General features: G+C 42.6%; 1 protein-coding gene across 2 annotated transcripts; it reads left to right on the top strand.

The window, feature by feature from the left end:
• The first annotated feature begins 665 nt into the window (after positions 1 to 665).
• zmp:0000001301 (uncharacterized) lies at positions 666 to 16,292 on the top strand. Of its 2 annotated transcripts, XM_090191777.1 has the most exons (19): positions 666 to 787; positions 881 to 947; positions 1,192 to 1,264; positions 1,353 to 1,395; positions 1,558 to 1,636; positions 2,064 to 2,152; positions 2,499 to 2,645; positions 2,943 to 2,994; positions 5,194 to 5,294; positions 6,700 to 6,785; positions 6,958 to 7,039; positions 7,466 to 7,551; positions 7,678 to 7,765; positions 7,928 to 7,976; positions 8,402 to 8,495; positions 9,314 to 9,414; positions 9,594 to 9,678; positions 9,845 to 9,949; positions 15,519 to 16,292. In XM_090191777.1, exons 2-19 carry the CDS (start codon positions 886 to 888, stop codon positions 15,621 to 15,623), a joined length of 1,527 nt encoding a protein of 508 aa, XP_090047903.1. In that variant the 5' UTR covers positions 666 to 787; positions 881 to 885; the 3' UTR covers positions 15,624 to 16,292. The 2 variants fall into 2 exon arrangements, with proteins under 2 accessions (XP_090047903.1, XP_021478389.1); XM_021622714.3 differs by having other exon boundaries at positions 744 to 947.
• The last annotated feature ends 104 nt before the right edge of the window (positions 16,293 to 16,396 follow it).

The raw sequence follows: 16,396 nt of genomic DNA, 5'->3' as shown, positions 1-16,396 counted from the left end.
TTTCCTGCAGCCACGAAAGATGGACGCGCAGTACCCGGAAACAACGAATCTATTGTGGTTTATTCTCTGGTCCAAATAAAACATTTAGTTGTGGTTAACTTTATTGAATTGAAAGAGAGAGCATAACTCAGCTTACTCTGATAAACATGAGCTGTTTTCTAATATTAAAAATGCTATATGGAGCGGCAGGGTAGCCTAGTGGTTAGATTGTTGGACTAGTAACCGGAAGGTTGCAAGTTCAAACCCCCGAGCTGTCGTTCTGCCCCTGAACAGGCAGTTAACCCACTGTTCCTAGGCCGTCATTGAAAATAAGAATTTGTTCTTAACTGACTTGCCTGGTTAAATAAATAAATATTTGGTAGGCCAAATTAGGAAACATATGCTGCATTCTAGGTGTTTTACCCAGAAATACCATGTCAAAAATAGGATTAAGATTCCATTGATTTTATTACTGCTCCGATGCTTTTAGGACCACATATAGTAGAAAATTATGCATTGCCTGTTTTCCTTGCAGGTGTAATTGAATGAAGCGCCGCCTACCAATGTCCTTTTTTGTTCATGGTAAATGCTCAAATGTGTATACCAGGTGGGTAAGTCATGTGATGTCATTGCTTTACTGGTAGTTTGTGCTCCATGAGGTCTGTTTGTGGTCATCACTAGGCAACGAGAGTGTTCAGTTTACAGTACCTGCACCGCAAAGGTGTGTCTGTAAGAGGACACGGTGCTTAACCAGCAAACTATTCTAGGATCGCCTGGGGCAGATTCCTTCTCCACCAAAATATTTATGGTACATTATTTAACACCAGGATTACTTCAGGTTGGCACTTTTTCAGTAAAAGATATTGATCATCTTTAGAGCTTTGTATGCCTGTCTCTGTAGACAGAATGGCCTTAGCAAGTGGACACTGGGTTGCCAAGGAAACGAAAGGTAAACCGCCAAGCCCCAGGTAAGTGTGTGTGTGTGTGTGTGTGTGTGTGTGTGTGTGTGTGTGTGTGTGTGTGTGTGTGTGTGTGTGTGTGTGTGTGTGTGCTTCTCTCATTGACCGCTCAGCTTTTCCCCGTCATCACCTCAGGTATGTCCCCAGTATTTTCTTAACTTGGCTGAACATGCCTCTCTAGAAGCAGATGGAAAAACAACATAGTTTTTTACATGTTTAATTTCTCCATTTCCACAAATCTCCACCTTCCCAGGCACAGCCATGCGCTAGCTGTGGCTGGGAATATAGCTTTCCTGTTTGGAGGGGTGTCCACCATATCCCATGAGGTGAATCTCACTAACTTATGCTACTAATTGGTAAGCCTATCTAAAACACTGCAATGAACCTAACAATGTATTTCCCATTGTTCTGTAGGAGGAGCAGCCAGTATATTTGAATGACTTCTACATGCTCACAGGTACAGTATAATTATACTCAATGAGCTCAACCAAACACATGTAGGCTACAACTAAATACCCCTATTGACAGTCTAGATTAATCATAATACAAGCCTTCTTAAACATGCAATATAATGTCATTTCTCACATATGATTACTCAGTTTCAGCCATATGTTTCTAGTTTCAGCCACTCACATCACATGGGAGGTGATGCCACAGAATGGGGTTGTACCCTCAGCAAGAGAAGGACACACACTTTGGTAATTGATATACTGTATACAGCATCTTAACAATTAGGATATCTCAATTACCATTTGAACCTCAGACCATACTAATACGGTATGCTATTTGTCTACAAATCAACCATGGAGACATTCATTGAGACATCTGTTAAGTCTACTGCTTTGACATAGGTAAGATTATAGGGCATGAAGTCCCTTGGGGCGGCAGGTTTCCTAGTGGTTAGAGCGTTGGGCCAGTAACCGAAAGGTTGCTAGATTGAATCCCGAGCTAACAATGCATAAATCTGTCATTCTTCCCTTGAACAAGGCATTTAACTCACTGCTCCTAGGCTGTCATTGATAATAAGTATTTGTTCTTAACTGTCTTACCTAGTTAAACAAAGGTTAAATAACATTTAACATTTTTTACATATATACTGTTGATATATTCTCCCTGCCTCCGCAGTGTGGTTAAAGGCAAGCTCTACCTGTTTGGAGGAGTGGACAGTCCGCAGGCTGGAGAATGTCTTCCTGGAGTCTACTGCTTTGACATAGGTAAGATTACAGGGCAGGGAGTCCCTGGGTTATTTCAGGGAAGCAGTGTAGATGATAAGAAGGAACTCAGCCTCGACTCAAAGATAACATAATTGGTTAAAACTCCAGATTCTTTGCCACTTCCAGTGTCAATGATGAAAGAGCTTAACTCCCCCAAACTAACATTGCCATAAGAACAACAACTTTGAAAGAGTAGTAGCTGTAGCGTTTATTATTTTCACGACCCATGCCATGCTTAGGGTGAGATTGTGATGTTCATTACTGAGTTTGCTGTACAGTTTATTGTAACTAAAACTACACAGTTTAACACGGAGTAAAGCGTGCCCTCTGGTCTCATTTGCTATAGTGTCATTGACGTGGGAGCGGCTTGCCACAGGGGGTGTGTCTCTTAGAACCATCAGACACAGTTCCGTCTCCGTGGGAGACAACATTTATGTCTACGGTGGGCTCCTAGATGGTGTCCCCACTGATGACCTCATGGTGTTCAACACAGGTCAGTGTGGCCCAGGGTTGAGCCATGGTCACCACAGGTCAGTATGGGCCAGGGTTGAGCCATGGTCACCACAGGTCAGTATGGGCCAGGGTTGAGCCATGGTCACTTACAAGCATAGCAAACACTTTCATCCAAATCAGTGACCCTGTTGCTGTCAGGTCAAACCCACTGATTAGGAAGTAAATGATAAATAATGCTGCCGTGGAGGTTCATTTAGGTCAGAGGAAATATTCATGCATGTAGAGTAATTCATCTCTTCAGTCTCTTTGGTTCAGAGTGTGACTACTTGTATTTCAGTCTCTCTGAACTGGACCCCAGTCAAGACCACTGGCACTCTGCCATCTGCAAGGTAATTTACACCATCGTAAACATAAGAAGCCTAACTAGTGGTCTCAAATTACAGAAATTAGCTAAAGATTCTCCTGTTGAAAGGATGCATCATTACACTTGCTGGGTTTAGCTGATATTGTACGCCAGAAGACTTGTTTGTTAGCTGTGCTGCATTCCATCACAGAGTGTGCGTGAAAGGTTGCCATGGCACAGTATGTTGACAACAGCAACCAATAGGGTAACGGACGACCTCATGTGAAACTATATCTGAATGCCATCTGTCCTCCATTGAAGCCCCCCAGTACTTGGCACGGTTCAGTCATGACCGTTCCAAGGACGGCCAACAGTCTAGTACGGGCACTCTCATCCTCATCCCAATCCAAATTCACACAGCCCTTGCCTTGCAACAACAGGCTATAGACAACAAGTTTGGCTTCATTTTAGTTCTGAACTTACAGTGCCTTGCGAAAGTATTCGGCCCCCTTGAACTTTGCGACCTTTTGCCACATTTCAGGCTTCAAACATAAAGATATAAAACTGTATTTTTTTGTGAAGAATCAACAACAAGTGGGACACAATCATGAAGTGGAACCACATTTATTGGATATTTCAAACTTTTTTAACAAATCAAAAACTGAAAAATTGGCAGTGGAAAATTATTCAGCCCCCTTAAGTTAATACTTTGTAGCGCCACCTTTTGCTGCGATTACAGCTGTATGTCGCTTGGGGTATGTCTCTATCAGTTTTGCACATCGAGAGACTGACATTTTTTCCCATTCCTCCTTGCAAAACAGCTCGAGCTCAGTGAGGTTGGATGGAGAGCATTTGTGAACAGCAGTTTTCAGTTCTTTCCACAGATTCTCGATTGGATTCAGGTCTGGACTTTGACTTGGCCATTCTAACACCTGGATATGTTTATTTTTGAACCATTCCATTGTAGATTTTGCTTTATGTTTTGGATCATTGTCTTGTTGGAAGACAAATCTCCGTCCCAGTCTCAGGTCTTTTGCAGACTTCCAGAATGGTCCTGTATTTGGCTCCATCCATCTTCCCATCAATTTTAACCATCTTCCCTGTCCCTGCTGAAGAAAAGCAGGCCCAAACCATGATGCTGCCACCACCATGTTTGACAGTGGGGATGGTGTGTTCAGCTGTGTTGCTTTTACGCCAAACATAACGTTTTGCATTGTTGCCAAAAAGTTCAATTTTGGTTTCATCTGACCAGAGCACCTTCTTCCACGTTTGGTGTGTCTCCCAGGTGGCTTGTGGCAAACTTTAAACAACACTTTTTATGGAAATCTTTAAGAAATGGCTTTCTTCTTGCCACTCTTCCATAAAGGCCAGATTTGTATAATATACGACTGATTGTTGTCCTATGGACAGAGTCTCCCACCTCAGCTGTAGATCTCTGAAGTTTATCCAGAGTGATCATGGGCCTCTTGGCTGCATCTCTGATCAGTCTTCTCCTTGTATGAGCTGAACGTTTAGAGGGACGGCCAGGTCTTGGTAGATTTGCAGTGGTCTGATACTCCTTCCATTTCAATATTATCGCTTGCACAGTGCTCCTTGGGATGTTTAAAGGTTGGGAAATCTTTTTGTATCCAAATCCGGCTTTAAACTTCTTCACAACAGTATCTCGGACCTGCCTGGTGTGTTCCTTGTTCTTCATGATGCTCTCTGCGCTTTTAACGGACCTCTGAGACTATCACAGTGCAGGTGCATTTATACGGAGACTTGATTACACACAGGTGGATTGTATTTATCATCATTAGTCATTTAGGTCAACATTGGATCATTCAGAGATCCTCACTGAACTTCTGGAGAGAGTTTGCTGCACTGAAAGTAAAGGGGCTGAATAATTTTGCACGCCCAATTTTTCAGTTTTTGATTTGTTAAAAAAGTTTGAAATATCCAATAAATGTCGTTCCACTTCATGATTGTGTCCCACTTGTTGTTGATTCTTCACAAAAAAATACAGTTTATATCTTTATGTTTGAAGCCTGAAATGTGGCAAAAGGTCGCAAAGTTCAAGGGGGCCGAATACTTTCGCAAGGCACTGTAGTTCAGTTCAGTCCAGTTTTTTGTCAGTACAAGTACACTTATTTTAGTTTTGACAGATTACACTGTAGCCTAATATATCCCTTGTTGACATGCTCTGATCCTGCAGATGCAGCCTGCTACAGTATTTGCCTGTGTCTGTGATGTTCTGTCTTTGTAGATACAACCACACGTTTGCTGTAGTCAGTGAGCAGGTGTTCATGTTTGGGGGATGTGCTGAGGATGGCTGCTACTACAAAGACGTTCATGTTCTCAACACGGGTAAAGAAATGCTAGTGCTCCTACAGACTTTGCATGGGCTGATATTCTTTACATTTGACACATTTTAGTAAACCCATTGTGACATCATTAGAATAGGGGAATGTTCTAATCAAACCAAAACCTCAGTAAACAACTGGTGATGCAAATTTGTAATTCTGAATCATAAATGACATCAAACCGCTGTAATGCTGTTATTCTAAACTCATTGTGACATCAATAATACATTATTGATGTCACATTGGAATTGTCAGAATAGATGAGGTAAAGAGGTCAATCGAACTCTACCAAAACAATGGAACTTCCATGAAAACGAGTGGGGTAAAGATGCTGTGGGGGAAGATCCCGATTCTCCTCATTGCACCCATCAAAATTAGCCTACATTAGGCTATTGTTTATATGTGTATTTTATACTATGTTGAGGGAAAAATCTGAGTATAATCCTTGTATGGAGGTCAACCCCAATACATGTTCATGTCACTGTCACCAATCAACAGCATTATAGTTAAAAACTACTTTGACTACCTCTCACAATTTCTGTGTGCTAGCTATGCTACCAGTTTATACAAACAGTAGTTAGCATTTAGCAGTCACTTCTTCTAAACCTAAAAAGGGACTACCTCTAAATGTTATGCAGCGAAAACAGAGAAATATATCCACATAGGACTTCAGTAACCACATTGTGGGCCTGTTTCAATACATCAATCATGACGGATTTGACAACTATCCACTTTGTTAGATCAGATTTGTTGTATGTGCGCCAATCCGGCATTCCATCTTCTTTCCCTCATGGTCTGCGGTCCATTGACCTCTTTGCTGCATCTATGATGCTGAACTGAAGTGACCTCATCCTCAAACAGCCCACATAGGGTTCCAAAAGGGTTCTGTGGCTGTCCCCATAGAAGAACCCTTTTTGGATCCAAGTAGAACTCTTTTGGGTTCCATGTAGAACCCTCTGGGGAAAGGGTTCTACATGGAACCCAAAAGGGTTCTATCTGGAACCAAAAGGGTTCTACCTGGAACCAATAAGGGTTCTTCAAAGGGTTATCCTATTGGGATAGCCAAATAACCCTTTTTGGTTCTAGTTAGCACCTTTTTTTCTAAGAGTGTTGTGTGATTTCATAAATGACTCACTACCAGCAAACCACAGTGATGTAATGTTGTAATTCTACATTTATTGTGACATAAGTAGTGCATTATTGATGTCACAGTGCAATTATCAGAATGGGGCTCAACTTGTCTGACCTCATCCTCAGACAGCCTATTCCGACATTATGAATAAATCACCAGCAGCAAAACCACTATGATGTAATGTTGTTATTCTAAACTCATTGTGACATCAATAGTGCATTATTAATGTCACAGTGGAATGGGACTGAAGTGAACTAAAGTGACCTGTCATTCTCAGAAACCCTGGTGTGGCAGAGGTATGGTGTGAAGGGGGAGTCGCCCCTGGCCTGTGCAGGTCAGACCCTCACAGCACATCATGACAAGGTATAAACAACACACTAAATGCCCCCTCACCACCTACCAAAAATATCAAATGATATTGATATTGCCAGGCAACAGAATGCTTGACTCAATAAATCCTTATAGGACTATGAATGTCTACTTTGGTGTTATTCATGTACTCATGCTCTTATTATTTGAATATTATTCAATTCAGGATATTTACTTGTTTGGTGGAAAATGCACCAGTCAGGATGGAACTGTCACATCAACCAATGAAATTCATAAATTAAGCATTGGTAAGTCAAACAGCATCGTCACGGTTTCCACTATATTAGCATGGCCATTTGAATACTGCATGTATGCTGCCCTCGTGTGGAAAAAGTCCTTGCACAAAAATCCATCCCTCGTTCCTTCAAGCAATTATTATTTGTTTTCAGCGGTTTGAATAAAGATCCCAGGTTTACAGATAAAGGCCTAGTAGCTGACATGTAATGACATTTCCCCTCTTCCCTGTCTCCCTCCCTCCCTCTTCCCTGTCTCCCTCCCTGGTCCCTCTCCCTCCCTCCCTCTTCCCTGTCTCCCTCTCTCCCTCAACTTGTCTCCCTCCCTGGTCCCTCTCCCTCCCTCCCTCCCTCCCTCTTTCCTGTCTCCCTCCCTCCTTCAACTTGTCTCCCTCCCTGGTCCCTCTCCCTCCCTCCCCCCCTCCATCTCCACCGCTCCAGCTAAGATGAAATGGAAGGTGCCTCTCTATGTGGGGATTCCTCCGGCCCGCCGTCATGACCATACAGCCTTCATCCTTCACAGCCATGTGTGTGTGCGTGTGTGTGCGTGTGCGTGTGTGCGTGCTTGGATACGTGTGCACGCACGTGTGTGTGATCTGTCTATCTCTTCTTCTATTTCTATCTCTTAATGACCTGGTGTTCGTATTATGCAGATATATGTATTTGGTGGCAAAAATGAAGAACAAGAATTCAATGACCTGAAGGTGATGAAATTGATTAACCCATCCGAAAGACAGCCAGGTAACACAGCCTAGATCAATTTCAAAGATTTCCAATACTTGGGTAGTTTTTTGCCATTCCGTTGCACTTTTACATCTTTCTTCAACCTTTATTCGTGTGTCTCTGGGAGTTTGATATAATTTGATAAGCCGGTTCTGCACTTCCTTTCTGTTCTCCTAATAGTGATGAAGCAGATTCTATCTGAGTTTGGGCTTCAGGGAGTCAGCCATGGGTTAGTATTTTGTTATGTCAGCTATCCTATTCAAACTACAATTAACATTTTGCTCTTTTTTGCAGACTTATTTTTCAGGTTTGGCTGTGTTATTTTATGTTAACCTACAGATGTAGAATCTGAACCAGTCTCCTACAACAGAAAAATAGTCCTGCAGCAAATTATTGTGGATTTTAATGAATTTACATTTTTGTAGTTGTTGATATATTTTTCATAAGGGAAAATCAAGTCTGGAATTTTTGTGGAAATTACAAAATGTAGAAGCCTTTTTAAACCCCAAATACACTACAAGTTTGACATTTCCTGCTTTTGAGGAAAGTAATTTTTCAACAGGATGATCAAGTTAAGATCCTACACCTACACAGTTACAGTTATTCAAATTAGGTTTCAGGTTTCACAAAGCTTTTTCGCTCTCATTTGATCAGCTTCGTGCCGACAAAGGTCCCCAATGTCAAGTATGAGCTGAGTGAGTCTCCATCTCTTTTTTCTGTGAGGACGGATGCAGCTGCCTCTGCACAGGTGGGTCACATGAAAAGCAGTGAACTGTTCATCAAACTGCATAGAGGCATTGTTACTGTATGATGTAGTAACTTAGTAGAACATTTTAAAGCAGTCAATCAATCAATCAAATGTATTTTTAAAACCGTTCTTACGTCAGCAGTTGTCAGGCAGTTCTATACAGAGACCCAGCCTAAAACCTTATAGAGCAAGCAATGCACATGCAGATGCAGAAGTGCAATGATTAGGAAAAACTCCCTAGAGAGGCAGGAACCTTGGTAGAAACCTAGAGAGGAATCAGGATCCGAGGGGTGGCCAGTCCTTTTCTAGCTGTGCCGGATAGAGATTATAAGAGTACATGGTCCGGTTGTTCTTCAAGACGTTCAACCTTTTGTAGATGACCAGCTGGGTCAAATAAACACCACAGTTGTTATAGAGGGTGCAGCAGTTCAACACCTCAGGAGTAAATGTCAGTTGTCTTTTCATAGCTGAGCATTCAGAGGTGGAAACAGAAGGTCCGAAAAATAATTAGAGAGAGAAAGGGTTGAAACAGCAGGTCCGGCACAAAGTAGCATGTACGGAGAAACAGGTCAGAGTACCATAGCCTCAGGCATGAACAGCGGAACTGGATCGGTAGCATGGCTGGGTGGAGTGGGGACAGGGACAGGCAAGAGTAGTTAGGCCAGGTAGTCCTGAGAGAGAGAGAAGTCAAACTTTCCTTAAGAAAAGCCCACCTTGTAAGACATGCTATTATATCCAGGTAGTAGCAACTTGCTCACATACTGTTTCTATAACAACTTGTAGTCTTTATGTTTATCATGCTGATGTTACATCATTAGGTTACAGCCCAAAGAGACTTCAGTGCCGTCCGAGATGAGGCGATGGATATGATCCATAAAGCTTTCTCCATGCTTGATGGAGAGTTTCAGAAGCTTGACAGGTATTATGTTTTCAATCTAGGTCAAAAGTTTAACAAACAGATCACATTTGACAAACAGGTCAAACATTTTCCTGACCAATAAACTCTTCATTAATTGACTGAGTGACTGACAAACCGATTCATTCATGCATGCATTCATTCATTCATTCATCCATTCAATAAGTTATTCATTACTGTAGAGAAAGGTCAGAGCTTGCTCAGTCTGCAGCTGCTCTTCAGTACAAGAGAGAATCTCACCAAGCCCACCATCAGCAACAGGAGGAGGTAAATGCTCACTCATAGTTCAAGATTATCATTCACTCACTCATTCACTAAATATGTAGCTTTCCAATAGTTCCCCTTTTTGTGTGGTTGAATAATTTATATTCTATGAAATAATGGTTTTCCAGGAAGAATGATGGAAGCTTTGTTTGTGGTTTTGGTGTTGCAGGAACTACAGGAAATGCTTGAGCGACACAGAGCCCAGAATGAGACCTGGCTACGTGCACGGGCAGAGGAGAATGACAAGGAAAGGAAGGGGCTGTGTAAACTCAGGGTGTGTAGTGGTTACTAACCACACACACACACGCACACACACAAACACACAAAGAGTAGCACAAACATAAACATGCATGCAGTTCCAGGTGTATAATTAGAAGTGTATTCCTGAAGTGTAGGAGATTACATGTGAAGTTGTATTCAGTTCAGTTTTATTTCTAGTGGGCGATCACATGACATTATGGGTTTTTGGGGAGTGTATGACAGTTGTACCTTTCAGCACCAGGCTATCAGAAAACCCCTCATCTGTTCAGAAAAGGTAGCCGTCCACCTATGAATACGACAATGTGCTTTTTCTGAAGTGTACACTCAATGTCCTGCTGAAAGCCAGGTATAGGGCATCTTTTTTCCATATAATTAGGTATTAGAATACTAGAACTGAGATGAACCTTCTTATGATGGTCCAAGAGTCAGTCATGTTTGTCAGGGAGTTGGTCCACCATGGTTAGCCAGTGCTCTGATAAGATATTGTGTAAAACAGTAAATGTGAAAAATGTATCTGCACAGTGCCTTCAGAAAGTATTCACACCCTTTGACTTTTTCCACATTTTGTTGTGTTACGACCTGATTTTAAAATGTATTAAATTTAGATTTTGTGTCACTGACCTACACACAATACCCCATAATGTCAAAGTAGAATTACATTTTAAGATTTTTTTAAACACATTCATTAAAAAGGAAAAGCTGAAATGTAGTGAGTCAATAAGTATTCAACCCCTTTGTAATGGCAAGCCTAAATAAGTTCAGGAGTAAAAAGTTGTATAACACGCTGCATGGACTCTGTTTAACATGCTTTTTGAATGACTACCTCATCTTTGTACCCCACATATCACATCTGTAAGGTTCCTTTAGTCGAGCAGTGAATTTGAAACACAGATTCAACCACAAAGCCAAGGGAGGTTTTCCAATGCCTCGCAAAGAAGGGCACTTATTGGTAGATGGGTAAAAGAAAACAAAAAAGACATTGAATAGCATGGTGAAGTTATTAATTACACTTTGTCTGGTGTATCAATACACCCAGACACCACAAAGATACAGGCGTCCTTCCTAACTCAGTTGCCGTAAAGGGATTTCACCGTGAGGCCAATGGTGACTTTAAAACAGTTGCAGAGTTTAATGGCTGTGATAGGAGGAAACTGAGGATGGATCAACAACATTGTAGTTACTCCACAATACTAACCTAAATGACAGACTGAAAAGAAAGAAGCCTGTGTAATAAGGCACTAAAGTAAAATTGCTAAATATTGGCAAAGAAATTAACTTTATGTCCTGAATACAAAGCGTTATGTTTGGCGCAAATCCAATACAACATCACTGAGTACCACTCTTCATATTTTCAAGCATGGTGGGGGCTGCATCATGTTATAAGTATGCTTGTCATCGGCAAGGACTGGGGAGTTTTGGGGGAGATAAATAAAAATGGAATAGAGCTAAGCACAGGCAAAATCCAAGAGGAAAACCTGGTTCAGTTTTCTTTCCGACAGACACCGAGAGAGACAAATTTACCTTTCAGCAGGACAATAACTGTCAAAACTTCTCCCGAAGTCGTTTCCTCTCCTTGTTTGGGCGGTGTTCGGCGGTCGACGTCACCGGTCTTCTAGCCATAGCCAATCCATTTTTCATTTTCCATTTGTTTTGTCTTGTTTTCCCACACACCTGATTTTCATTTCCTCATTACGTGTTGTGTACTTAACCCTCTGTTCTCCCCATGTCTTTGTGTGGTATTGTTTGTTTGTAAGTGCTTGTGCACATTGACTGGTGCGCGTCGGGTTTTGTACCCAAGTTTTTATTTTCTTGATGATGTTGGTTTTGGTATTAAACTGCTCCGGCTATTACCTAGTTCTGCTCTCCTGCGTCTGACTATCCCTGCCACCAGTTACCCACCCCTTACAGAATACCACACCCGAATATGGATTCAGCAGGAGCAGGTGCCACTGATATGGAGATCGAGGAGCGCATCCAGGAACACACAGCGATGCTCCACAATCTCGGCGCCGCCATGGACCGCGTCATCCAAGCTATGGACCGCTGGGAGAGACGGAAAGTTCCTCCAGCACCTACACCAGCACAACAGGGGCCTTCACTACTCACTCCCCCTGCACCCGGTTCCAGTGGGATTCGCCTCACCCTCCCCGGGGAGTACAATGGGACGGCTGCCCGCTGCCAGGGTTTCCTGTTGAAAGTTGGAGTTATACCAGGCAACCATCCACCATCCACCATCTCTAGGCTTCTTCGGGCAGTGAGACTCCCACCACGGTAAAGGAGCTGCAGCGGTTTCAAGGGTTTGCCTATTACTACCGGAGGTTTATCCAAGGTTTTGGTTTTGGACGCAGACATTGAGCAGGTGTTGTGTGCAGAGCCCGCTCCCCTCCAGTGTCCCGCTGGGCGTCTGTACGTTCCATCTACTGTTCGTGACCGGCTGATCTATTGAGCCCACACATCAGCCTCCTCTGGTCATCCAGGCATCGGTCGGACGGTTAGCTGTCTGAATGGGAAGTACTAGTGGCCCACTTTGGCTAAGGACCTGATGGTTTATGTTTCCTCCTGCTCGGTGTGCACCCAGTGTAAGGCTCCTAGGCACCTGCCCAGAGGTAAGCTACACCCCTTACCCTTTCCACAGCGGCCATGGTCACACCTGTCGATCGATTTCCTGACCGATCTCCCCTCATCACAGGGAAAAACCACGATCCTGGTTGTGGATCGTTTCTCTAAGTCCTGCCATCTCCTCCTGCTGCCTGGTCTCCCTATGGCCCTACAGACTGTGGAGGCCTTGTTTACACACATCTTCTGGCACTACGGGGTGCCCTTTGGACATAATGTCTGATCGGGGTCCCTAGTTCACTTCGAGGGTCTGGAGGGTGTTCATGGAACGTCTGTGGGTCTCGATCAGCCTTACCTCGGGTTTTCACCCCGAGAGTAACAGGCAGGTGGAGAGAGTAAACCAGGATGTGGGTAGGTTTCTGAGGTCTTATTGCCAGGACCGGCCGGGGGAGTGGGCAGCGTTCGTTCCCTGGGCCGAGATGGCCCAGAACTCGCTCCGTCACTCCTCTACTAACCTCTCCCCCTTCCAGTCCGTACTGGGGTATCAGCCGGTTCTGGCTCCTTGGGCAGAGGAAACATGGGACGCTGCCCATGTTCACCTTCAGTGTGCCGTGCTGCTCCAGAAAGCCAGTGTAGACCATCACCGCAGACCAGGTTTGGCTCTCGACCCGAAACCTGCCCCTCCGCCTGCCCTGCCGGAAGCTGGGTCCGTGGTTTGTGGGGCCATTTAAAGTCATGAGGAGACTGAACGAGGTGAATTACAGGTTACATCTCCCCCCCGATTACCGTATTAACCCCTCGTTCCAGGAGTCTGAGGTGCGGGAGGTTCCTTCGCCCCCTCTGGACATCGAGGGGCCCCGGCGTACTCCGTTTGTTCCATTCTGGATTCGAGGCATCGGGCGAGGGGCCAACAGTACCTCGTGGACTGGGAGGGGTATGGTCCGGAGGAGAGATGCTGGGTTTCGGTGGAGGACGTGTTGGTCCCGTCAATGCTGCGGGAGTTCCACTGTCATCCGTCCCGATCGCCCTGCGCCTTGCCCTTCGGGTCGTCCCCGAGGCCGGTGTCGGCGCGCTGCTGGTGCCACGCATCAAGGGGCAGGGGTACTGTCACGACTTCTCCCGAAGTCGGTTCCTCTCCTTGTTCGGGCGGTGTTCGGTGGTCGACGTCACCGGCCTTCTAGCCATCGCCGATCCATTTTTCATTTTCCATTTGTTTTGTCTTGTTTTCCCACTCACCTGGTTTTCATTTCCTCATTACGTGTTGTGTATTTAACCCTCTGTTCCCCCCATGTCTTTGTGTGGTATTGTTTGTTTGTAAGTGGTGCACGTCGGGTTTTGTACCCAAGTTGTTATTTTCTTGATGCCTTTGGTTTTCGCTGCCAAATGTAATTAGAACATGTATTGACTCAGTGGGTTGAATACTTATGTAATCAAGATATATGTTTTACTTTTCATAAATTTTTACAAAATGTAGAATTTTTCTTCCACTTTGAATTTACAGAGTATTTTGTGTAGATGGTTAACAAAAAAACAACAAATCAATTTTAATTCCACCTTGTAACACCAACAAAATGTGGGAAAGAAACAATGTCTATGGATGTGGAAATCAAGACCGTTCCGAACGGCACCAAAAATGATATGTCCAAAGGGCATCTGCGCCGACTTGTGCTTACTGGGGTGTAGTCTACCATGTCGGCCTGCATTGGAATTTTATGAATGCCCATCCATGTGGTAGGCCCACTGTTTGTAAAATAGGCAGTTGCATTGGCTTTATTTGTCCTGATGTCTTTGACTAATCAATTTGGCTATTCAAGCTCTGAATATCAACTACCCAACTTTATCAGAAGTTATCGTGAGCCTATTTGAAATGTTTTTTTAATAGCTAGGATCAGCTTGTAAAAAAATGTATGGATACAAACTTGAAACCACTGATCATAATAATGGGATGGAACTCCTGGACAACAGCTGTGATTGTCCATTCCATATTGTCCATTTTACTTTGACCTGTACCGTTTTTAGGATATGTTGTTTATTAACATGACAGCACATTTTTTATTTGATTGATCGCCATTTTGGTTAGGCTATTTGCAGTGGTGTAAAAATACTTTAAAGTATTACTTAAGTCGTTTTTTGGTGTATCTGTACTTTACTTATATTTTTACTTCACTACATTCCTAAATAAAATAATGTCAATTCACACACTTATCAAGAGAACATCCCTGTTCATCCCTACTGCCTCTAATCTGGCGGACTCACTAAACACAAATGCTTCATTTGTAAATTGTCTTGAGTGTTGGAGTGTACCACTGGCTATCCGCCAATAAATAGAACAAATACAATTGTACCATCTATCTGCTTAATATAAGCAATTTGAAATGGTTTATAGTTTTACTTTTACTTGTGATACTTAAGTACATTTTAGCAATTCCATTTACTTTTGATACTTAAGTATATTTAAAACCAAATACTTTTAGACTTTTACTTATCTTTACTTTTACTCAAGTATGACATTGAGTACCTTTTACACCACTGACTATTTGATTGGAGAAACCTGCATCATGATGTAAAAAGTGTCTCTCTCATTACATTGTCATACATTTTATCTCCAGCCTATGCTACAGAAAATGCCACATATTATTTCTACAATATCCTATATCTGCTACATGATTTATGTTAGATAATTTTTTTTGACGGAACGTTGGTGGATCGCTGCGTGCTGGGAATGGACAGGATAAATATGTTGCTGTCCCTGCCTTTGACAAAGTGGGCACTGGTGATTACAGGGTGGCATCAGTGCTCACCTAAAAAGCTAATATGCCACTGGTTGAGAAAATTGCTAATTATTTTTGGGCAGAAATATTTTAGGTTTCATGTGTTATTGGATGTGCGTCTTGGACAGTTTAGCTCCGAAAATGCTGTCCTCGTCAATCTGCCGCCATACGCGGCCGATCCTTCCTAATGTGAGGGTCTAGTAATTTAATAGGATCTTTATGCCTTTTTCATACATTTTCCCTCTCTCTTCCAAGGAGGAGATTGTGCACGAGCAGGGGAGACTGGAAGAGGAGCAGGGAAACATCCAGAAACGCAGCGAACATCTCCTATCCATCATGCAACAGTTTAAAGGCATGTAAAGACACGTAACCATGGCAACCAATTTGGACGTGCGGAGTTTGTGGGTGTGGCTTACTTTCCAAGGATGACCAACTCAAAAGCGTCTGTAAAAAGGAAATGTGACATTCATTTGTGTTTTTCCACTGGTGGGTGTGTTTGAATAGTTAGCATTTTGTGCATAGCTAAGATTAACTTTTGTTGTCTTTTGCCAGATAGTCATAATATCTTTAGCGAGACAGGGGGATAATTTTGACACTGTCAAAAGAAAAAACACCACTCAAGGCATTTGTTTAAACCTCAGGAATGGTTGCTAAAAAAATCCTAGGACATATCAAAATTGGTAATGATAGGTCTAAGCAAAATGTTGTAAAGGAGAATAATTAACTGAGTTGTAGATTGATGTAGCCTAATCATGTTCATAAAAATGTTGGATTATATCTTGTCAAATCTGCATAAAACAACTTTCTGTTCCCTCATCTTTCAAATAATCCTACACTGAAGGCTTACACTTTTATGAACATACTTTAAAAGAACTGACGGAATGTTATATTCTAAATGTGGGCAAACCAGATATTTTCTTAGGCAAACCCTGTATGGGAATAGATAACTCACAAATTAAACCAAAAAATATATAGAAAAAAATGCTTTGCATAAGAATTGGTTGTCAATTAAATAATTTACTCAAAGAGCTTTCCTCTTGTCCTCCAATTGTTACCAGCCCTGTCGCAGCATAGAGATCCTATTAAATGAATAAAGTATTATAATTCTTAATTCTGTGTCGCAGTCAAACAAA

Source organism: Oncorhynchus mykiss, chromosome 12, assembly GCF_057628025.1.
Source record: "Oncorhynchus mykiss isolate SJ-2025 chromosome 12, ASM5762802v1, whole genome shotgun sequence".
NCBI lineage: Eukaryota > Metazoa > Chordata > Actinopteri > Salmoniformes > Salmonidae > Oncorhynchus > Oncorhynchus mykiss.
Note: the sequence above shows the minus strand (reverse complement) of the source record. Positions and strands in the feature narration are given on the sequence as shown.